At 34.9% G+C, this 25368-nt stretch overlaps 1 protein-coding gene across 2 annotated transcripts in view; it reads right to left on the bottom strand.

Annotated features, from left to right (window-relative positions):
- Positions 1 to 1561: 1561 nt before the first annotated feature.
- The window catches only part of ARHGAP5 (Rho GTPase activating protein 5), a gene marked incomplete at both ends in the record, with an annotated part of 66250 nt that continues 42443 nt past the window's right edge, over positions 1562 to 25368 (bottom strand). For both annotated transcript variants that reach the window (XM_080707887.1, XM_080707888.1), the window contains 4 exons: positions 1562 to 1889; positions 5289 to 5394; positions 8476 to 8607; positions 11873 to 11950. In XM_080707887.1, the coding sequence (XP_080564013.1) occupies positions 1562 to 1889; positions 5289 to 5394; positions 8476 to 8607; positions 11873 to 11950 (644 nt within the window). The remainder of the gene's footprint in view (positions 1890 to 5288; positions 5395 to 8475; positions 8608 to 11872; positions 11951 to 25368) is intronic.

The following is a 25368-nucleotide window of genomic DNA, read 5'->3' as shown; positions in this document are numbered from 1 at the left end:
GTTGGGAAAGAATATTTATTTTAGGGAAAAAAACGGAGCAAATCAAACTCTTAGGAGTCTTGAATCTCAAAATCATCTATTTACTATAATACACATAAGTAACCTTAAAACTGAAGTATAAAGATTATTAACATTGACCAAAGAATTTCTCCTTCACTACACAAAATATGATCTAGCAATGGAATACAAACCATTTTTTTTTTTTCCTGGAAAAAAATGGCATGGTTTGATAATGGAAGAATTTGAGCAAATCCTAACAAAATTTACCTGTGCCACCTAATCTGAAAATTGTATCCATAATTTAGTATTCTGGTTGTATCGTCACTAACCAAATATTTAACCCCTAAAGCAGCAAGCAGCCATTTAGAGCAACTCTGGTACCAATATCAAAGAAACTGGTTTTAAAATGTTGTGAAAACCATTTGGATTTTAGTACAACACATCACAGAAAAGAATATGAATACAAGTTTGTAATTTTACATATACATACTCCAAGGAGTCTGTCAGTACCCAAAGTATTTTTATTGCTGTATTAGCAATGGTTTTTGGATATGTTTCTAAGGGCCACATAAAAATAGATTCAAGGAACAGATTAAATTGAAGTCCTAAAGTGTTTGGTTTAAAGAATTTTCTACAACAAATTCCATGTTTATGTATGAAAAGTTATATAACCTTATATGAAAATGTCATGAAGTATTTTTCTACACTATACTAAATGTATTCCCCAAGAGGGAAAAAATTAAAATATCTAAAATATATTAGATTAAGATTATAAGACCATCATAGATCTTTTGAACATGCATCTGTTTACAGAATTGTATACAAAATGTTTATCTCATTATGGACCATAAAGAAATGAGTTGGTGACAACTACCCTTTGCACAACAGTATCAACTCACTTTAGCCACAATTATGTCCTTGGTATGTGCATGAAAGAAATAGGTACATTTCCCCTCATCAAATCATCCACAGGTTTACTTAGAAGTAAAGATGAAGGTGTAGAAATGTGAAATATGCTAAGTGTAATTTTTCTTTCTTTCAAACAACATCCCAAGCATGGCCTAAGAAGCCTGAAATTATAAAATATTTAACTTGGGCTTTTAGTTATCTATACAGACTGCTAGAAAGTAAATTAAGTTGCCCAAATTAGCACATCAAATAACAAAATCAGCCATAAAGCAGGCTGAAAGCATTAAATGTTTCATATATGTGAGTTTTTAAATCATTTAATTTCTATAGAAAAAATTTTATTCACAATATAATGTGACAGAAATTGCCACAGGAATGATATACTGATTGCAATAAGGTTGCATGCAGCAGTAGCTTTGTATTTAATAGCTATTTTTGTTTATAAAAATTAAACCTCTCTAGTCATGCTTACCACATGGTCTTAGATTTGTAATGTAAGTGAATAAGGAATAACCATACAGTTCAGAGAGAAAATGTTTCATTTTGAATGTGAATTATCTGTATGAAACATGAAGTATACTACTGAACCCTGTAACATGCACATCTAGATTTATTTTTGTCCAATTTCAGGCTGTCTGCAATCACTTTCTACTTAAATAATTCCAAGAGGATCTGCCTGTAATTGTGGTTGTATCAGCTGAGGTTGCAACGGTGGTGGTAACTGAAGCGGTACCATCGATTCTACCAACTGTCCTGGGTTTGAAGGTGGTGGAGGAGCCACAGTGTTTCCAGTATCTACAATTTCTCCATTGTAAAAGAAAAACTGACACTGTTGAATGAATGTTTCAACGACAGACTGATGGATCTTGGTGGTAGACAGAAACTCTCGATTTTCAAAATCAGGTCTCATCAACGTTGGCCAAAAACAGATGGATAAATTGTCTGCTGTCATTAGGTTGATTTTATTTTGCTGACTAACCCTGAAATTATGGAAAGGAAACAGAAACAAAAATCAATACAATTCAGAATCTCAAAGCTAGAAATGATCTCATATTAGTTATTTTTTAAACCCTAACTTCAAATATCTTTCTCCATTCTATTTTATCTACATTCTAAAACAGGAGACATTAGTAAAAAACTATTTGTTATGAAAAAAGTAGACAGTCTTTTCTGAGAAGATGTACCTTGGGTTTAAAAATTTACATATGGAGTCTTCTTAATCAGGATGGGTGAGGAGAGAGAGAGAAAAGAAAATCCTTTCCCTCAGTAAGAAGGCCATGTGACAAATTTTAATGGGTTTTCACAACAGAAACAAAATTCTATGTATCCAAATTCTTAACTATTTGGAGAGTTTAAAAAATAAGACAGGGTATAGTATACCTTCTTTTTCAACCAACTTTAGAAAAATTACATTATCATAACCCAATTATGAATATTTTAAACTTTAAAAACACTTAAGGTTTTAGTTTCCATAACACAATATTTCTTTTCTTTTCCTTTCCTTTTTGTACTGGGGACTGAATTGAACTATAATCCCCAGCCCTTTTTGAGTTTATTTAAATCACCCTGGCTGGCTGGCTCAGCCTGCTGAGTAGCTGGGATTGGAGGACTATGCCATCTCTCTACTTCATAAAACAATCTTTTAAATCATTAAATATCTTGTATGTTGTTACAAATTTCATCTGAGAGACAGCATCCAGTTTCTAACACATTCCACCTTAAAATTGTTATAATTTAATAATTTACAAATGGTCACACATGATATTAATTTATTTGTATCTTTTAAATATGTGAGCAAGCTTGGTGTGGTGGTTAAGGCTTTTAATCCCAGTACTAGAGAGGCTCAGACAGGATGATTACAAACTCATGGCCAGTCTCAGTTAGTTATGAATGCCCTCTGCAAATTAGTAAGACCCTGTTTCAAACAGAGAATAAAAAATAGGGCTGTTGGATATAACTTGGAGGTAGAATGCCCCTGGGTTCAATCCCCAGTTTAGGGGGGAGGGGAACTGAGCAAGCACTTCTACCATCATTTTTTTTTTTTTTTTTGAGGTACTAGAGATGTAACCTGGAGCATTCTACTTCTGAGCTATACCCCTAGCTCTATTTTATTCTTTTTTTGTGTTTTGGAACAGGGTCTTACAGAGTTGTGAAGGACTCAGTAAGTAACTGAGGCTGTCCGCAAACCACAATCCTCCTGCCTCGGCCTCCCAAATGCTAGGATTACAAGTGTGCACCATCTACAATAATTTTGAGTAAGCAATAAATTTAAGAGGCAAATCTTGGACTATAACTCAAAATTATTAAATTGGGAAGGAGCTTTGAGAGTTTATACATTCTTAATTTACATTTAAGGAAATAGCCAAAATTATGTAGGATAGCAGGAAAACCTTAAATGTACATGTCAAAAACATTTTAAAATCTAAACCAAAGGAAAACCCAAAACACAAGTTGTTCATCTGAAATAAACTATGTGGCCTAAAAATGTATTCTGTGGTAAAATTATTACTATAACTATTTTAATTATAAAAAATCATAAATAATTTTATAATTATTATAATACTTTCACAATTGTTAAGGACTTAATTCCAATATTCAGAAAATCAACTTTTTGTTAAGATGGTAGAAAGCTCAGTAGGTCCAGTTTGGTCGGTCTTTCTTTCTTTCTTTCTATCTTTCTATTTTTGAGGGTCTGGGGATGGAACCCAGAGGCATTTGACCTCCGAGCTACACCCCCTGCCCAATTTTTTATTCTTTATTTTAACAGGGTCTGAGTTGCGGAGGGCCTCACTAAGTAGCTGAGGCTGTCTGCAAACCGTGATCCTCCAGTCTCAGCCTCCCAAATGCTGGGATTACAAGCATGTGCCACCACGCCTGGCCAGTTTGGTGTTTCTATGTAGTATGCAAGGACTAGGTTCTAGAAAGGCATTCTGAGTATGGACATCAGTTCTAACTGAAAAAGAGAGGAAAAAAATACAAAGGGAAGATAACTCAATCAGAAATGAGAGTGCCCAGGGAGGCTTCTAGGATGAGCTAATGTTTGAGTTAAGTCAAGGGTGATGAACAGAAGGAAGAGCTAGTAAGTCTACAGCTGATTTGATGCTGCTGTTTTTGGGACCATACTTTGATAACAACTGAGGTAGTCATATCAAGATGTGATGACAAGTCAGGCGTGATGGCACACACTTGTAATCCCAGCATTCGGGAGGCTGAGACAGGAGTATTGCGGTCCACGGACAGCCTCAGCTACTTAGTAAGACCCTGTTTCAAAATAAAGAATAAGCCGAGCGTGGTGGCGCATGCTTGTAATCTCTGCGCTTGGAAGGCAGAGACAGGAGGATCGCACAGGTTCGATGCCAGCTGTGCTGGCTTAAGAGACCCTGTCTCCAAATTTAAAAAGTACAAAAATAGGTCTGGGAGTATAGCCTGGAAGTAGAAGGGTTTCCAGGAACCCCAGTACTACACACACACAAAAAAGAATAAAAAATAGGACTGGAAGTGTAGCTCGGAGGTAGAATGCCCCTGGGTTCCATCCTCAGACCCGCTAAAGAAAAAAAAAATGTGATGACAGACTAATTGTAAACTGATACTTTTGGTTAACTGCTATTAGTTTAAATAGAGCGGAGTTTAGCTGTACAGGACAGAAGAAAAGAAACGGAAATATAACTGAAGAAGTCAGAGCCACTCATATTAATGTTAGAGTTTATCCTAATAAAAAACAAATGCTTAGAGAGGACTTAGGGGGAGGGGCATAAGAAATGCTAATATAACTTGAAACTACACATTGATAACAATAATAAAACTTAAAACATTGGTTAATGCTCTCTCTCAACTACTAGTGAGATTCTTCTCAACTTAGTGAGACCCTGTTTCAAAAAACAACATGGTAGAAGCAAAATGAGCAACTAAGACCAGGACTTTAGTCATAAAATGTATTACTCATTAGTTATGTGATTTGGGGCATATAAATTTCCCTTAAGTCCCAATCTTTTCAACTTCAAATAGGTTGATGATCATTTTATAAATAAAATCCCAAGATTTATATCAGAGAAATATTAAAGAATAACTGGGATAAAAGAGAAAATAAACCGACTATATTTACTATTTATATAACTATTACATGCACAAAATTATAATCATACTTTTCATATAAATTAGAAAATTTATATTAGAAAAAATAATATAAATATAAAAAATAAATAAAATAATATAAAATATAAATATAAAAATAATATAAATTAGAAAATATATATTAGATTACATAATTACAGAGAAACCAAACAACCAAAAATATGTTTATGTTTACATTCCTTGAAGTAAATTACCCAATTTATAGTTTACATGTTTGAAATGTACAGTAAAAAAAAAAACAAAAATACCTGTTTAGATGTGTTATCACATATCTGAATACATCATAGTTTACAGGATGAAATTTCTTAACAATTTCTTTCAAAGCATGAAGACGTTCATTTTTATCTGGGATTTCTGTAAAGGTAGTAAAGAATTTGTGTGAAACACACAGAAAAATATATTTGATAAAAGCTTCCTGCTAAAACAATAGAAAACAACTAAGAATGTATTTGGACATATTAGGTTAGGTAAACAACACAAAAGTGCTAAAGATCTTGCTAAATTTTCTAAATTAAGAAGATTAACTTCAATTAATATCTATTTAAACAATCATCTATTACTATAGCCTTTTTTACAAAGTAAAGCTATTCACTGAAGATCAAGCTGACTCAGCACTGATAAAATGGGAAGCAGTATTGGCAATTTATCCATGTAATTTAAATAACCAGATATTGACTTTTTTTAGGTACAGAAGATTGAACCCTGGGGTATTCTATCCCTGGGGTATTCTATCTCTTGAGGTACACCCTGGCCCTTTTAAAATATTGAAACAGGGTCTTGTTAAGTTGTTGAGGATGGCCTCAAACCAAGAATCCTCCTGTGCCAAGTATCCCAAGTACTGGGAATATAGGGGAACCCCACAGCACCTGGCTTAGACAATGATTTAGGTACCATTTTTTTCCTTTTTTTTTTTTTTTTTTTAGGTGCCAGGGGTTGAACCCAAGGGCATTCTACCTCTGAGCTATATTCTCAATCTTATTTATTTTTATATTAAGACAGGGTCTCACTATAACTTGCTGAGGCTGGTGGCAAACCTGTAATCCTCTGGTCTCACCCTCCCAAGTTATGGGCTTACAGGCATGTGCAACTGTGCCTGGCTTAAATATTTATTACACTTCTTGTAATCCATTTTGCTTATCAAAATTTGTCTTTATAGCAGTATGGGCATTTAACATAGCTACTCTCCAATTTTATGTTCATTGTAAAACAAAGTAACTGGAATGTGATTATGTAAAAGCAAGAAATAAGAGATTGCTTTCCTACTCTTCCTCTTTCATTCTGGATGATGTACCTATCACAATATCACAGTAGACCAGCAAGTACTAAGAAATTCACATCTGTCACATTTTCTTCTAAAACAGTCCTCAAAAATCTTAAGTAGCAAAGTTCTGGGGCTACTTTAAGGTCAAGAAATAAAATCAAAGTTATCAACTGAATCTTTTTTTCCAGTTTACACGTAAGTACATATAAGGCAACTATAACCTGTGGCAATATACTGAAGTGGTTTTTTTTTTGTGTGTGTGTGGGTCTGGGGATGGAACCCAGGGGCATTCAACCTCCCCTGCCCTATTGTTTATTCTTTTTTTTTTTTTTTTTTGGTGGTACTGGGGTTCCTGGAAGCCCTCCTTCCTCTGGGCTACACTCCCAGACCTATTTTTTTATATTTTTGAAACAGGGTCTCTTACGCCAGCACGGCTGGCTTCGAACCTGCGCGATCCTCCTGTCTCCGCCTCCCAAGCGCGGGGATTACAAGCGTGCGCCACCACGCCTGGCTGTTTATTCTTTATTTTGAAACCAGGTCTCACTGAGTTGCAGAGGGCCTCACTAAGTAGCTGAGGCTGTCCATGAACCGTGATCCTCTGGTCTCAGCCTCCCGAATGCTGGGATTACAAGGGTGTACCACCATGCGTGGCTAGTGGGTTTTTTATTTCAAATAAAAAGTCAGAACTTTAATCAAAGCTATAATGAAGTAGTCTCATTTAAAAGACTTCGAAGACTTGTAATAAAAAGAAAATATAGAAATATTTAGAAATGACATTAATTTTACTCCTTAATGCAATTAAGCACTAGGTTACTTTATGCCCAAATAGACCTTAACTCTCACAAAAGAAATTAATAACCATTTACTGGAAACATCTGAAGGATTGATACTGACATAAGAATTAAGTGTCCTATGTTCTTGTCTTAACTTTCCCTTAAATTTCCTTGACTTAAATATTTTAAATATATATAGACCACATATAGGTTAATATTTTACCTGAAGTACATTACACATGCATTCATTTGAGGAACTTATTTAATTTTCTTATACTGTCCTTGAGTTTGAATTAAAAATTCAAAACAAGCAGGGCATGGTGGTGTACACTTGTAATCCCAGCATTTGGGAGGTTGAGACAGGAGGGTCTTGGTTTGAGGACAGCCTCAGCTACTTAGTGAGGCCCTTTGCAAATCAGTGAGACCCTGTTTCAAAATAAATAAAAAAATAGGGCTAGGGGTGTAGCTCAGAAGTAAAATGCCCTAGGTTTCATCCCCAGGACCACAAAAAATAAAAAATAAATAAAAATGCAAAACACAAACTTCTTTTTTATGTGGTGTTTCATTAAATTGCCTAGGTTGGTCTTGTAGTTATAATCTCCTGCCTCAGCTCCCCTGCTCCCCAAGAGCTAGAATTGCATGTGTGTGTGTCACTGCAACCAACTTCAATCTTAAGAGAGGCTTTTAAACAATAAACTGATGACTAAATCAGAGATATTTCTCTCTTTCTTTTTTTGGTGGCAGTTATGGATTGAATTTAGGGGCATTCTACTTTTGAGCAACATCCCCAGCCCTATTTTATTTATTTTATTTTATTTTATTTTTTTGGTGGTACTGGGGTTCCTGGAAGTCCTTCTACTTCCAGGCTACACTCCCAGACCTATTTTTTTATATTTTTATTTGGAAACAGGGTCTCTTAAGCCAGCGCAGCTGGCTTCAAACCTGTGCAATCCTCCTGTCTCCGCCTCCCAAGCGCGGGGATTACAAGCGTGCGCCACCACACCCTGCCCTATTTTATTTTTTATTTTTAAATCAGGCCTTGCTAAGTTGCTGAAGCTGTTTGTCAATCTGTGATCTTCCTGTCTCAGCTTCCCAAGTTCTATGATACAGATGTGTGCCACCATTCCCGGCTCAAACCACAAACTTCTAATACATATAAATGATCTTTTAGGAGCATTTAAATCATCCCATAGGCTAACTAAAATTGAATGTCATGGGAACCATCCCTGGGGATTTTGATTTGATTTGATTTCATTTCAGAGAAAAAGACCTTTCACAAACTGAGTTATAGTAAGCTGAATTTTCACAACTACATATTCTCTCATATGAGTGATTTTTAACACTTAATCAATATCCAGAAATTGTCATCATCCTTTTCAAAATAGAAAAGTTTATACTTACTTGCTGCTTCTAATAACTCTGGATGAAGAGAATATGGAATTAAAGGATCTGGGAGATCTGCAAAGAAAGCTTTAAGAGCTCCAGCTACAGCATTTACTGTTACTTCCATTGAGACTAGATTGATATTATGATCTGTAAGACAAAAATTAAATTTTAACTTATTATAAAAGAAGTGGGCTAAAGAGGTACTTCTAGATCAATATATTAAAAATTCTCAGTCACTTTCTTTTAGAGGCTGACCAACTAAATAGATCAGAGAAAAGAAAACCAAGTTTTGCTGCTAGACTTATTAATATATTACATAATTTTACTAATATTTATCCCTCTTTTTTCTTTTGTTTATATAAGCTACTTAAACTAAGCCATAAGAAACTAGAAAGGCAAAAGATAGGAACTATGCTTTCAGATATTAATTCTAATTTGGACCTTTCAACTTCCTATTTAAAAAATTTTATATAAAATTTAAAGTTATCAGTTAAGTTCCAACTTACTAAGAATGGAATATACTAAAGGTATACTGTAAGATTAATCTGATATTAGTAAGTAACTTAAATGTAAAAATATAGACAAACAAAAGGAAAAATATATTTCTATCACCTCATTAAAAAATAATTGTTCATCATCTACCAGTTTTATATTACATTTCATCTTTAAGGTATTTATCCAAAAATTTTACAACCAACTTTTATTTTTTATAAGTAACATTAAACTAACAATTTCAAACCAGCAGAAAAACTGCAAAAATAGTTTTAAGAAACTATATATATTCTTAACCCATAGTTTCTAAATTGCTAGTTTTGCTCTACATAAACAATTTTAATGGGTTATTTCCCCAGATTGATGGATTTATATAATATTTTATAACTGAGCATTTGGATTTATTTCATTTAAAAATATTATAAAGATGTTTTGCTAAATATTTTCACATATTAAAGCTTATTTCCTTAGGTTATATTTCTTATAATAATAATAGCTATACAATGAGTTTTCTGTGTGTGTGGTGGTGGTGGTGGTACTAGGGATTGAACCTGGGGCACTGTACCACTAAGCTATACCCCAATCCCTTTTATGTTTTGAAACAGTGGCTCATTAAGTTGCCCAGGCTAGCCTCAAACTTGTGATCCTCTTATCTCAGCCTCCCAGATTCTGGGATTTCAGGAGTGTGCCACTACCTCCACAATATACATTTAATATAGCTCCAGGCATAAAAAATTCTTCACATGCATTACCTCATTATTTTCATACTTACTCTTACCACCTCCATTGTAGAGATGAAGAAACTGAGATTTAGAAAAATTAACTTTCATAAAGTACAAAGACAATAAATGGCAAGACTAGGAAAAACAACATGAAACCAATTCCAAGAGTAGATTACAAGTATTAACTACTGTCCCACTGCCTTCATTAATAGAAGTGAAAGTCTGTCAATTTGACAGTATAGTCTAAATAGTTTCTCGAAAATACTATTTTTTAAAAATGAGATAGTTGACTATATAGTACTCTGACAAAACAAGTTTTACATAAATACCACCCAACAACTAATATTTTGTCATTTTAACAAAAATTACCATTATTTTATATGGCTATCAACTATTCTATACTTACAGACACAGGACAGTTCCCCCTCTAGTTATCCCTTAGTTCTCCCTTTTTTCCCCTTATACTAGAGTTTGAACCCAGGGTCTCACTCTAGAGTTCTACTAAAACCCAACCCTTTTAAAATTTTATTTTGAGATAGGTATCTCTATGTTGCCCATGTTGGCCTCAAATTTGCATCCTCTATTCTCAGTCTCCTGAATGAGAAGTATATGCCACAGGTCCTGCTACTCTCCTACCTTGGTATGCATATATAAAGATTTCTGTAACATAAATAACTTGAGGTATAATTTCCTTAACAAAGCTACCTAAATTTTAATATTTATAACTATCTCTCAAAAGGTATCCACAACCAACAGTATACAAGAAAACTGTTTATCTATACTCTAAGAACAATCTTTCACTCTGATAATAAATCTTATAATAATTTCTTTTAAATTACTAATAGAGGCTAAGCATTTTTTTTTCAAGTATACCTACTGGCATTTTTCTGCAATTGCTTAACAAGCATCTGTGTTTCATATTGTCACCAAGATTAGTTTGTCCTCTGTCATTATGTTTCATCTATATCCCCATATAGAATTTTTATATTTTTTAGGTAATCCAATTTATTATATATCTATTACTTACATTGGTTCATGTTTTCTAGCTTTCTTATTAAGTTTAGGCTCTTTACTGCTCCAAGACTATTAAAAATATCCATCCATTCTCCCCTTCTGAGTACATTTGTTTTTTATATTTTAAGTCTTTTGATCATATAGAAGTTACTAACGAGGCTGGGCGTGGTGGTGCACGCTTGTAATCCCCGCGCTTGGGAGGCGGAGCCAGCCTCACTGGCTTAAGAGACTCTTGTTTCCACATAAAAATGTTAAAAAATAGGTCTGGGAATGTAGCCTGTGGGAGTGTATCCTGGAGGTAAAAGGGCTTCCAGGAACCCCAGTACAACCAAAAAAAAAAAAAAAAAAAAAAAGTTACTAACGAGGAGAAAATTCACCTTTCTTTCTATTCCTAATTGTTACCCAATATCATGACCCCTTCCCAAAAAAGAAAGCAACATTAGATAGTATTATCTTTGACAAAGATGCTGATCCATCGTAGTCAATTTACTGTTTTTCTATTCTAGTGATAGATTTACAAAGATTCAGTTATAGTCTCTTATTTGTGATCTAAATTTACTAGATAAAGAATATGAAATATAAGAAGAAACTGAAAGTAGGTGGGCCATAAAATAGCTAATTTTACCTCAAAATATTTCATACTATTCCCTGTAGTTTCAGGGTATGAAACAGATTCTCATTATTTCTAAAACAAAACCTATAAATTCTCCTTCATTTCATTCCTTCTAGGCCTACAACAGACTGTTTCAATACAGAGTGCTTTCTTTTTCAGTACTTCCTTTTTTATGGCTCCTCTTATACTTTCAGTTACCTTAAAAATATACAGAATACTATACCTTCTTGATCCAACTGCTTCTTATTGACTTCAATCTTTCTTCTATTCCAAATGTATTTTAAAGTTTCATATCAACTTTCTCTTATAATTAATTCCCTAGTACCCAGCTTCTCAACACAAAAGCATCTAAAGTTATCAATAACTGTCTTGCGAGTATAAATATTACAAACTTTTCCTAGCTCTCTTGTACCTTTACTGTGGCATCTATTCTATTTAATACTTCTAATCCCACTTTGAACCTTTCCTCAATATCCATTTCCTCAAAAAGCCTTCAAATAAAATCTTCCCACCATAAAATTCCAATAATAAAAACAATAAAACATTTCATTATACATAGTTATCTTCTTACCTTGATCAAACTGCTTTTGAATGTTGTCTTGATCAGTTTTGTTTCCACTAACACGGTACAGTCCTTCAGTACATAGCCCTAAAAGAAGAAAAAATAGTATATATGTATCTTTTTGTAAATATTTATCTCTAACAAAATGTACTTAGTTACATACTTAGTAACTTACAAAATATAATGGTTAAAAATATTTAAGAATATTTTGAGAGTTTTATTTTTAAGTGAGCGCCCTCTCTCTCTCTCTCTCTCTCTCTCTCTCTCTCTCTCTCTCTCTCTCTCTCTCTCTCTCTTTTTTGGTGGTACTGGGGTTCCTGGAAAACCTTCTAGTCCCAGGCTACACTCCCAGACCTATGTTATACTTTTTTAAAAAATTTGGAAACAGGGTCTCTTAAGCCAGTGTGGCTGGCTTCGATCCTCCTGTCTCTGCCTCCCAAGCACGGGGATTACAAGCATGCACCACCATGCCCAGATTTAAGTGAGTTCTTAATGAATGACTTTCTCTCTCTCTCTTTCTTTCTTTCTTTCCTTCCTTCTTTCTTTCTCCCCCCTCCCTCTCTCCCCTCTCTTTCTTTCTTTCTTTTTTTGGTGGTACTGGGGGTGGAACCCAGAGGCTTTCTGCCTCTGGGTTCTACTCCCAGTCTTTTTTATATTTTATTTGGAAACAGGTCTCAATAAGTTGTTAAGAGCCTCACTAAGTAGCTGAGGCTGGCTTTGAACCTGTGCGATCCTCCTGTCTCAACCTCCCAAGCGCAGGGATGTGTGCCACCACGCCCGGCTGAATGACTTTCTATTTGAAACCATTCAGGACATCCAATTCCAAATAAGATAGATTTTTACCCATTCCACCCACTAAATGCATTTCAAAACCGAGGAAGGGTTGAGAAGAAAGAGGAGACAACTGGCAGAGAGAAAAAGGGAGAGACTGGATAAAGTGGAACTTGAAGAATAACATTACAGAAAGTTCCATTCACTTCCTTTTTTGCTCCTGATTTGAGCAACAGAAAGGCCTATGTCCCAGAAATACCACTGAGCACAGATGACCCTCTCCCCAAAATATTCAAAACAAAGCAAAAAACAAAGCCCTACTCAAGCCAAACAGCACAGAATCATTCTCCTCCTCAACCTTGTCTTTACAGGCCAACTAGGGAACTAGACTTCCATCCCTTCCTATCAGTACAAAGTCCCATACACCTTTCCTGGGGAATGTCAGCAGATGTTAACACTACCACCAACACTACCACCACACCTTCCTCACCAGTTATTAACAGTGAATACAAAGTGGGAAATCTAGACTTCCAACCCCACCTTGCAGCCCTGATCCCATGCTGGTACAGTGTCAGAGGAGGCCTGCTAAAACAGAAGATTTTAAGATCCAAAGTCTCATATATCCAAAATGACCAGTATGCAATAATAGCAAAAAATAAAAAATAAAAAAATAAAAAATCATTCAGCATACCAAAACCCAAGAAAAGTCTCAACTTGAAATACATGACAGTTAACAAAATACCAACATAAAGTGACAAGGAATTGTCTGACAAAGATTTTCAAGTAGTCATTATATAATACTCAAACGAGGTATTACAAACACACTGTAAACCAATGAAAAATGGGAAGTTTCATTTAGGCCCATGCAGTACAGGTGGGGCAGGCCTGCAATTTCAGTACTTGGAAGGCTGAGACAGAAGGATAGCAGGTTCAAGGCCAGCATGTGGTAACCTAGTGAGACCCTGTTTCAAAATAAAAAAGTAAAATAAAATAAAGTAGGACTGGGAGTATAGTTCAGAGGTAGAATAGCCCTGAATTCAATCCCTAGAATCTCCCCCTATACACATACAAGGAAACAACATATACAAGGAAGGACTAAATAGAAATTTGAGAATAAAAGAAATAGAGTAACAGAAATAATAAAGAACTCACCGAATGGACTCAACAGGACAGAGACAACAAAGAAAATAATAAGTGATTTTGAAGATAAGTCAGTAGAGATTACCAATAGAAAGAAATCAAACTAAGAAAATTAAGCCAGGCATTGTGGTGCATGATTATAATCCCAGCATTGAGACAGAAGGATGGTGGCTCTCAGACACCCTCAGCTGCTTAGTGAGGCCCTTTGCAACTCAGTGAGACCCTGTTTCAAAATAAAGAATAAAAAATAGGGCTGGGGTTGTGGCTCAGAGGTAGAATGCCTCTGGGTTCCATCCCCAGTACTACAGGGGAAAAAAAAAAAAAAAGCTTTCAAGGACATGTAGGACAATAAAAGGTCTAGCACTTGTGTCATTAGCCAAAAGTATATACCACTATTTTACATTCAGTGGAGAGCCACTGAAAGCATTTTTGAAAGCATTTATTTTAATAAGGCATCATATTCCTCTGATCACAATTTAAAAACGTATCATTCCTGGACCAATCATGTCAGGGTCTTTGCATGAGACAATATAATTTTTCTTCATTTTTCTCTAAAGTATTTCATTATTTACAGAGAATATTATACAAAAAGGAAAGTGTACCATATACTGGGGAGAAAATTCAATTTTCAAAAATCCATGGAGATGATAAAAATAAAAGGAGTAAAACCTATAAAAGTTTCATAGGGGTTGAAGTTATATCTAAATGTTATAAAGTATTACTGACAGCTAAATAAATTAATCACATAGATATTTGGATATGTGAAAGAAATCAGACATAGAAGAACATACTTATTATGATTCTATTTATATGATGTTCTAAAGTGGGTTCTATTTATCTATAGTGGGGAGGGGTTCAGAGAAGTGTTTGGAGTGGCTGAAGGAACAGAAGGGACAAAAAGGGCAATTAGTTCTGTATCTTAACAGGTGTAGAGATTAAACAGGTATATGTGTTTATCAAAACTTGTCTCACTGGATATCTGTTTTGCTTGATGCACTTCACTCTATATAATGACCTTAAATTTTTTTTAAATTGTAAGCAAATACTTAACTCTACTAGGTCTTCATTTTAGTGTGATATTAGTACAAACCACACTTGAGCAAATGAATAAATATAATGGGAGCGAAGTTCCTCATTGTTAGAGAAGAAAATTTCTAATACAAAAAGACTAGAACTTTGTGGTGGTATATCAGAATTGGAGGTGTTAGCATAAGCTGATGTTTTTCAACAAAGAGAGTTATAGAAGTAAATACAGATATGGGTGTAATATGTATTCAAATGCAGAAGTGTGTGTGTATGTGTGTGTGTGTGTGTGTGTGTGTTTGAGAGAGAGAGAGAGAGAGAGAGAGAGAGAGAGCGAGAGCGCGCGCGCGCATGCCTGTGCATGAATTATATATACTCTAATTTTTTTTCTGCTGACAGGGCACAAAATTAATCTCAGTTTGATTTCTTTTTTCTTTTCTTTTCTTTTGTGTATGTGATACTGGGAATTGAACCCAGGGGCTTTCTACCTATAAGCTACACCCCCAGCCCAATTTTTTATTCTTTATTTTGAAACAGGGTCTCAATAAGTTGCAGAGGGTATAAGTAGCTGAGGCTAGCTGTAAACCTGTGATCCTCCTGTCTCAGCCTCTCAAGTACTAGAATTACAAGCATGCGCCACCATGCCTGGCAGTTTTGGCTGTTAAATACCTTTTTTTTTTTTTTTTTTTTTTTTTAAACCAAAAGAAACTAGAGCTCTCTGGAAAAAAGGCTGATTTCAAGATCAGGAAAAATGTAGTCAAGCCTGGCATCATGCCAAAAAGAGTAAAGAAATGCTTAAAAGAATCATGAGGACATAATTCTTAGAAGAATTAAAAAGACACAGAATTCATGAAGGGACTAAGTTGGACTAATGTGAGTACTAAATATGTAAGGACCAATACACTTGATTCCAATAAATAGAAAAATACATATGTATTAACATTTTTATCAATATAAATGAGAAATGAAAGTTTATTTACAATAAAATGCCAACCAATAAGCTTGGAGGAAAGATAAACATCACCTACACAGGGATAATTTCTGGATATGATGCCCTTAGAAGAATAAAACTTCACTTTGGTAGAATTTCAGATAAAAATATGTGCTGTAAATCTAATAATGTGCAAACAAAAAACAAATCCAAGTAGCCTAGTGGTGCACAACTGTTATCGCAGTACTTGGGAGGCTGGAGACAGGAGGATAGAAGGTTTATAGCCAGTCTCAGCCACTTAGTGAGAACCTGTTTCCAAATAAAAATAAAGGGCTGGGTGTAACACAAGAGGTAGAATGCCCTTGGATTGAATCCCAGTACCTCTCCATGTGCACGCATTCACACACACAGGCATTCACACACACATGCACACACACAAAAAAAAAAAAGAAAGGAAGGAAGGAAAGGCAGGGAGGGATGGAGGGCAGGCAGGCAGGCAAACCTCAAAATGAGAGGCATCATACTAAATAATTAGTCTGCACTGTTAAAAACTGCCAACGTCAAAAAAGGTAGAAGAGACCAAGTGACCTCCTCCAAATTAAAGGAGTTAAAAATGACTCAATTACTGAATGCAATACACCTACAATAGATTCCTCCACCTTCCACCAAGAAAAAGATTGAAAGATATAATATGTCATAAAATGAGTATGTATAGTAAATTAGATAATAGTACTGTTATATTCAAGATTTTGATGACTGTGATTTTGAGAACATTATTATCCAAAATCATATACATTTAGGGATAAAGATCTTGATGCCTCAAAACTTACTCTCAAGTAGTGAGGACATATATCTATACAGAAACAGAGCAAATGGGATAAAAGAAAAATATATGGAAACTCCTTGCATTGCAACTTTTCCATAAACATGGAATTATATAAAATAAGTTGTGAGGCATGGTGGTGCATGCCTATAATCCTCGTACTTGGGAGGCTGAGACAGAAAGATTGCAGGTTTGAGGACATTCTCAGCAAATAGACTCTCATCAGTCTAGTAATATCATGTTTCAAAATAAAAATAAAAAAGGGACAACTAGTATAGCTCAGAGGTAGAATTTCCCTGGTTTCAATCCACAGTGTCACAAAAAATAAAATAAGTGATAAAAAAGTTACTCAATTTTATACTTAGTTCTTTAACTGAGAAGTGTCAGAAATCCAATTTATTTTAGTTCCAAAGCAGGCAGATTACAAATTTACAAATTAAAAATATGCTTATTTTAATCATATTTTGCTAGGTATAATGGTCAGTTTCTATGTATCAACTTGGTTAGGTACAGTATCCAGTATTCAAACATTAATCTAGATGTTGTTGTGAAGGTCTGTAGATAAAACCAGTTGAGATTATTGATAATGTGGGTGAGGCTAACTTAATCAGTTAAAAAATACTAAGAACAAGCTGGGCATGGTGGTGCATGCCTATAATCCCTGTACTTGGGATGCTGAGATGGGAGGATTACAGGTTTGAGGATAGCCTCAGCAAGTAGTAAGACTCTCATCAATGTAATGAGACCCTGTTTCCAAATAAGAAATAAAAATGGGCTGGGGGTGTAGCTCAAAGATAGAATGCCTTTGGGTTAACACCCCCCCCACACACATACACACACATACACATTACTAAGAACAGAACTAATGTTTCCTTGAAAAAGAACAAATTACATCTGTGGATGTAGTGTTAGCACTTGCCCAAGAGTTGTCAGTCTTCAATTCCTGACTGCTTGCTTTCTGATTCTGATTCTGGATGTACCTAACCTGCATAGCATAATCACCAAACCAATTTCTTATTTAAAAAAAACACAAACCTCTTACATCCTATGGGCTCTCTAAGAATTAACATTTTGTCCTTCTAGGCTCATTTAAAATATTACCTCCTGGGCTAGGGGTAGCTCAGACAGCATTTGCCTATATATGGTAGGAAGCCTGGGGTTCAATTCCTGAAACTAGTAACAACAACAACAACAAAAATACATTATTAAGAAACACTCAGCCGGGCACGGTGGCGCATGCTTATAATCCTAGCATTTGGGAGGCTAAGACCGGAGGATTGAGGTTCAAGGACAGCCTCAGCTACTTAGTGAGGCACTTTTGGAACTCAGTGAGATCCTGTTTCAAAATAAAAAATAAAAAAATAGGGCTTGGCATATAGCTCAGAGGTAGAATGCCCCTGATCCTCAGTACCACTAAATAAATAAATAAATAAATAAATATAAAGACAAGCTGAATGTGGTAGGACATGCCTGTAATATCAGTACTTGGGAGACTGGGATAGGAGAATCACAGGTTTGTGGCCAATCTTAGCAACTTAACAAGGCCCTCTGCCACTAAGACCCTGTTTCAAACTGTTCAGAGGTAGACCACCTTGGGTATATTCCCCAGTAGAAAAGAAAATGGAGGGAGAACAAATTACAAAGAAATTATTCCCTAAGGGGGGGGATGGGAGAAAATATTTGCAAATTGTGTATTTGTAAGAGTCTCGTACCCAGAATCTATAAGGAACCCTTACAGCTGAACATGAAAGAGATAACCCAATTTAAAAAGGACAAAAGACTTGACATTTCTCCAAAGATAGAGTCAACAACTATACCGTAAGATGCTCAGCATCATCAATCATCAAGAAAATGCAAATCAAAACTACAATGAGGTATCATTTCAGGTTCACTAAGGATAGTCATAATTAAAAACTGGAAAATACCCCACAGTCGCCATAGGGAACATAGGGGATACCAGAGGGACTCCAGATAATGGACGGGATTTCTCAGCAAAGTTTGAATGGAAAGATAGGAGAGGAGGAAGGCTGAACTTGATTAATGAGGGTCTATATCCGAATATATGCCAAAGTATGAATATGGCATGGTTACCCTGGACAATCATTGGTGGGAGGGGGGAAGGGAAAATGGGGGCGGGGGAAGAGGGCACCAAGTACAGCTTAAATGTATACAATTTATTTTCAATAAAAATTTTGTATAAAAAATATGTGGGGGAATGAGTAAATTGTTATTTACTAGTATATAAAAGTTAGTGTTCTATCTGAATAAACTTTTTTACTGTGTGTAAAAAAAAACTGGAAAATATCAAGTATTGGTAGGTATGCAGAGAAATTGGAACCCTTGTACATTGTTGGTAGGAATGTAAAATAGTACAGCTGTTAATGAAAACAGTTTGGTGGTTCCTGAAAAAGCTAAACACAATTGCCATGTAATTCAGCAATTCTGCTCCTAGGCATATACCTAAAAAAAAAAAAAAAACTCCAGATAACGCAAACTTGTATACAAATGATTATAGCAGCACTCTTCATATTAGCCCAAAAGTGAAATAACCCAAAATACCCACAAGTGGATGAGTATGGATAAACAAAATGTGGTATAGCCATATAATGAAATGTTATGCAGCCGCAGAAATAATGTACTGACACATACTGTAGGGAATCTTGAAAATATTGTGCTAAATAAAGAAGCCCAACATAAAAGGTAACATTTTGTGACTTCAATTTAAAAATACCCTTAGAAAGCAAATCCACAAGTCAGAAAGGAGAGAGGTGATTTCTAGGGCTATGAAAGGAATGACTAATTTATGGATTAAGGGTCTCTTTTTGGTGATGAAAGGTTTTAGAATTGAATAGAAGTGACAGTTATACAATGTTATAAAGATATTCAATGATACTCATATAGTTTGAAATAATTGGCTTTATGTTAGGTGACTTTTACATATTAGAAGTTAAACATCCAATAGTTATTAGTATATAACTTTAAGGTAAATTCTACTAAATTAAAATCACATTCTAATTGTTTACTCTAAACTTAAAAACCACAAAAGGAGACATATGGATAAATGGAAGCCTTAAGTAAAAAACCAGATTTCAAGAAAAATGTCCAATTCAATTGCAATATATTATTTGTTTATTTGATAAGATTTTATTCATTTTAAAAAACATTTATTAAAGATTATGTGCCAAACACAGGTTTAGGAGCTGAAGAGTGTCTACTCTCATGAAGATTCGATTATTATGATTGCAGAGTAAAATAAAAGCTTTAGCTTTTGATCAGTTCTATGAACAGCTACTTTAAACAGACAAGTTCTTAATAACAGATAAAAGGTTTTAAAGCCAGAAACCATAAAAGGCAAAATTAATATATCAGAAAACCTCAAAGAATTTGTTGCAAAACACAGGCATACTAACAATCTGAAGAAATGCTTCAAGATCTAATTTATAATTCCCCTGTGCTAGAGCAACAATAAATAAACAGGTTACATTTGAATTGTTAACTTCAAATGTCTAACTTTTATTTGAATTGTTAACTTAATATGTCGAAATGTAGCAACTTTCAGCACTTATTTGACACTGGTTGTTAAGGGTACTAAAAGTCTAAAGTTCCAATACCAACTGAAAAAGTCCTTTAATAACTAACATTATTTGCCTCCTAATGTAATATGTAGAGAGATACTTCAGCTCCATATATAATTTCAGTCCCTAATGTTTCAGTTGAATTAGTTAAGTCAGATTTTTGTCATTGTAACAAATACCTGAGAAAAACAATTTAAAGGAGGAAGGATTTATTTTGGCTCATGGTTTTAGAGGTTTCAGTCAGTGTGTGGTTGGCTGGCTCCATTGCTATGAGTCTGTGGTAAGGCAGAGATCCATGATGGAAGAGAATGGCAGAGGAAAGCTACTTCATCTCATGGTATCCAGGAAGCAGAACAAGATAATAGTCTCCAAGGGTATATCCCCGAGGAATCACTTCCTCCAAGTAGTTGCTGACTCCTACAGTTTCCAGCACCTCCCAAGTACATTCAGATTATAAATTCATCAATAGGTTAATCCACTGGTAAGGGCGGCAGTCTCATAATCCAATACTTCCCCACCTCTGAATATTAATGCACTAGGGACCAAACCTTCAACATATGAGCCTTTGGGGCATGTTCAGATCCAAACTATAACAGTGACCACAAATTAGTCAAATAAAATTTAGAAATATTCTTTAAAAAACAATAAAAATCTTCAAAATATTTAAGTTACATGAAAACATACACAAAGCAGAAACCCAAGGACCCAAGAAGCATAACAGAATATAATGTATGATCTTAGGGTGGATCCTGAATTAGTAGGAACAAAAGCTCTAAGAAATTAAGACAATGAAGAAAATATGAATATAGACAGCAGGATTATTTCAGTATTAAATCTTCTGTACATGGTGATTACATGGAGAGAATGTACTTCTTTATGGAGAATATATATTCATATAGGTGCGAATTCTCATGACATCTGTAACAATCTCAAATTATTCACCCCCCCCCCCAAAAAAAAAGAGTTGGAGAAGAAACTTGGCTAAAAGTTAACAACTGGTAAATCATCCCGATTAAGGGTATATGGATGCTCATACTACTCCTATAACATTTCTGAAATTCAAAAATTTTCTATAATGTGAGAAGAGAAATAAAAACTGATTACTTAAAAAAAAGTCCTTTTGAAGAACAAGAAAACAAATTTACTAAGGGAATGGAAATATAGGATGGTAACTTAAGAGCTGTGGTCAAATCAGGCGAGATAGCGCAGGCTTGTAATCCCAGTATTTGGGAGGCTGAGACTGGAGGATCGTAGGTTCAAGGATACAGCCTCAGCATGCAGTGAGACTCTTGATTATTATCATCCTAGTGAGAGCCAGTTTCCAAATAAAATAGGTCTGGGGAGATAACTTGGAGGTAGAATGCCCCTGAGCTCAATCCCCAGTACCCCCCCCCACACACACACTTCACACAGTTGTGGTTATATAGTTAAAGTAAAATGTTGGTTTATGTTTTTCTATAGCCATAAGTCAGTGTTCTGGTCCAAACACAAGAGAAGCAGAGAGTTTAACCAAAGTTGACAATGTGTCAAGAAAATAAAATGGTGAGAGTTGAAGACATATGCAAGAAATTAAACATAAGAAATGCCCATGACAAGGTAAGACAGAAGAAACAAGAGAGTGATGTTTAGGGAAAAAGTATTAAAGCAATGAAAAAAGTGGGAGTTCTTCCAAATAGCAAATAGGAAAGCTGAAGTTTAAATAAAAAGGCTCTAAGAGTTATATTTATACTAGCAATAAAACAAGGATGCATTCATCCTCTTTATCTCAATTATTTCATCCATCATCGGTGTGTTAGAACAACACACAAATTTTAGACCAATATTAGCATCTATCCTGCCATTTAGCATTTCATTAGCTTACATTAGCATTTATCCTTCCAAATCACTTTTACCAGCAAAGCTCTGAGAGAGTCTGTGTCTTTATAATTCATTTTTAACAGTGGGATATTCCAGATAAATTATATCCACATGCAAATACAAGTCCTGGCAAAAAGAATAATACTATGCCTATCTGGAACTTGGTCACCTGATTACCTTATCTATCAAAATGGGGGAGGAAAAGGAAAGAACAAAAATGACTATGAAAAAAGAAGTCACAAAGCTTTTACCCTAAAATATATTAATTCATTTATAGAAGAAATACTTCAGGCTTTCCACATTTTATTTAATCAGAAGTCCAACTTAAGCTAATTTTGCCATATTTTCCTGACTTACAAATGATTAGAAAAAAATTATATTACCAGCAGTAAGTATAACAACAGAACAGAAAGTGACTAAAAAACTGAAATGCAAAAAAATAGTGTTAAGTCTATAACATAGGAATGTCTCAACAGCTTCTGAAGACAGTATGCTTTTAAAATAAGAGAACACTAAATTAACATTCTAAAGAAGAAAACATTTTCTCATTACATGAAGTCAGTACTATTTTAATATTAAAGCCAAAAACACAAGAAAAAACAATACAATGATATTGCTTACAAGTATAAATAATAGCAAACTAGCAATAAACTAAATCCTATAGGATATTAAGAGAAATATATACCATGATCAAATAGGACTTCTGGAATACCAGGAATGCAAGAATGGCTCAACAGTAAAAAATAAATAAATAAATAAATCAAGAAATGTAACAGACATCAAAAGAAGAAAATAGCCAGGCATGGTGATGCATGCTTCTAATCCCCAAGCTTGGGAAGCGGAGAAAGGAGGATTGTGCAGGTTTGAAGCCAGCCGTGCTGGCTTAAGAGACCCTGTTTCCAAATAAAAATATAAAATAGGTCTGGAAGTATAGCCCGGAGGTAGTGGTGGAAGAAGGAAGAGGAGGAGGAGGAGGAGGAGGAGGAGGAGGAGGAGGAGGAATAGTAGTAGTAGTAGTAGTAGTAGTAGTAGAAGAAGAAAATAAAAATCACCTAATTATATCAGTTGACACAAGAAAAGTTATTTAACAAAATCAACAACAACAAAAACCCAAACCACTCAAACTAAAGAGAAGACAGACACACATGCAAAGAATGCCAAAGGCAGAGAATGGATGATATAGCTAACCAGCTAAGGGACACGACTATCATCAAGGAAGAAGCAAAAAGGATTCTACCTGGTCTCATAAGGAGCAAAATCATGCTAATGCCTATGTACCTTTAAGAATAATTTTCTGTTGTTTTAAACTACCCTGTTTGTGAAACTTTGTTAAGGTAGCCCCAAGAAAATAATATAGGAGGGAATTTCCTCAACATGACAAATAGCATTTATGAAAAAACTACAACTAGTACACTAAGGGTGAAAAAATGAAAACTTTACTAATATAAGGAAAAAGACAAAGGTGCCTATTTTTATAACTTGTGTTCACTTCTATGCCAGAAACAAGCCAGAGCAATTAGAGCAAGACAGAGAAATAGAAGATATCCAAATTTGAAAGATGGAAAGCCATCCTATTCAAGGACAAACAAACAAAAACATATTTTTATATACACACACAAAATCCCAACACACACACACACACACACCCTTAAGAGAGCTAATTAAATAATTCACCAAAGTTATAGGACACAGGTCCAACACACATATACTTCTATACACCAGCATACACACCCAAAATTAAATTAAGAGAACAATTCCATAATAGCATCCAATAAAATATCCAGGAATAAATTTAACCAAGGCAAGACTTGTATATTGAGAGACTTCAAAACAGGGTTAAAAAAATTAAAGAAAACATAAATAAATGGAAAAATTTCATGAATTAGAAAACTTCATATTGCTAAAGTGGCAATACCAACAAAATAATTTACAGATTAAATGTAATCCCTATTAAAAGGGATAGGATATCCAGGTATGGTGGCAAATACCCATAATCTCAGTACCTGGGAGACTTGAGACAGAAGAATCATAGGCTTGAAGCTTACCTCAGCAACTTAGCAATGCCCTCAATAGTGAGACCTTGTTTAAAAAAAACAATAAGGCTGATGTACAGCTCAGAGATAGAATGCCCTTGGGTTCAATACACACACACACACACACACACACACACACACACTCTCGAGAAAGCCAAATGTCTACCAAATGACGAATGAACAGACAAATAAGGTATTATATCCACAAAATGATACATACTACGACACAGATGAATCTCAAAAACATTATGCTAAGTGAAAAAAACTAGACCAGAGGTCAAACACTGTATGATCCCATTTATATGATTTAAGCAGAATAAGTAAATTGTATGATCCAGATACATTAAAAAGACTGGTGAACTAGAGAAAGAGTGTAATAAGTAATACTTTAGAGTATGGGATATTCTTTGGGATCATAAAAATATTCCAGACTGGGCATAGTAGCATACACCTGTAATACAGTACTTGAGAAGCTGAAACAGGAGAATCACAGTTTCAAAGCCAGTCACAACTACTGAAGACTAAATAACTCATCAAGATCCTGCTTCAGTATTAAAAACAAAAACAAAACAACAACAAAATCAAGGGTTGGAGGTATAGCTCAGAGGAAGAATGTTTCTTAGCTCAACCCTCACTACCAACAACAAAAAAAAGTCTTAGGACTGGATGAAGTGGTGGTTATACAACACTCTAAATGTACTACATGTCACTGAATTATGTATCTTAAAATGGTTAGTTTTAGCCAGGCATAGTGGCCCATGGTTGTAATCCTAGCGTTCGGGAAGCTGAGTCAGGAGGATCACAGTTTGTGGACAGCCTCAACTACCTAGGGAGGCTCTCTGCAACTCAGTGCGACCCTGTTTCAAAATAAAGAATAAAAATAGGGCAGGGGATATATAGCTCAGAGGTCAAATGCCCCTGGGTTCCATCTCCAAACCCGCAAAAAAACCAGGTTAGTTTTATATATATGCATTTCTCAATAAAAAATAATTTGACAAAATCACTCTAAGTCATTTAATGCTGACAATCATACATTTTTTTAAAAATATTTTTCTCTAGCTAGTGTGGTAGCACATACCTATAATTCCAATACCTGGGAGGCTGAGACAAGATCACAGATTCAAGATCAGCCTCAGCAACTTAGTGATACCCTCAGCAATTTAGTGAGACTCTGTATCAAAATAAAAATTAAAATAGGGCTGGGGGTGTAACTCAGGGGTAAAATGCCACTAGGTTCAATTCCCAGTATCAAAACAAAAGCTGTCAGTTTTAGGGATCCTCTCTTTTATGTAACTTGCCCACACTGAAAACTTTTTTTCTCACTCTAAATGTTGAATCTTCACTATCAACAT

The sequence above is a fragment of the Muscardinus avellanarius genome (assembly GCF_963383645.1).
Source record: "Muscardinus avellanarius genome assembly, chromosome: 12".
Taxonomy (NCBI): Eukaryota; Metazoa; Chordata; class Mammalia; order Rodentia; family Gliridae; genus Muscardinus; species Muscardinus avellanarius.
The sequence above is the reverse complement of the archived record's forward strand: the minus strand, read 5'-3'. Positions and strand labels throughout refer to the sequence as shown.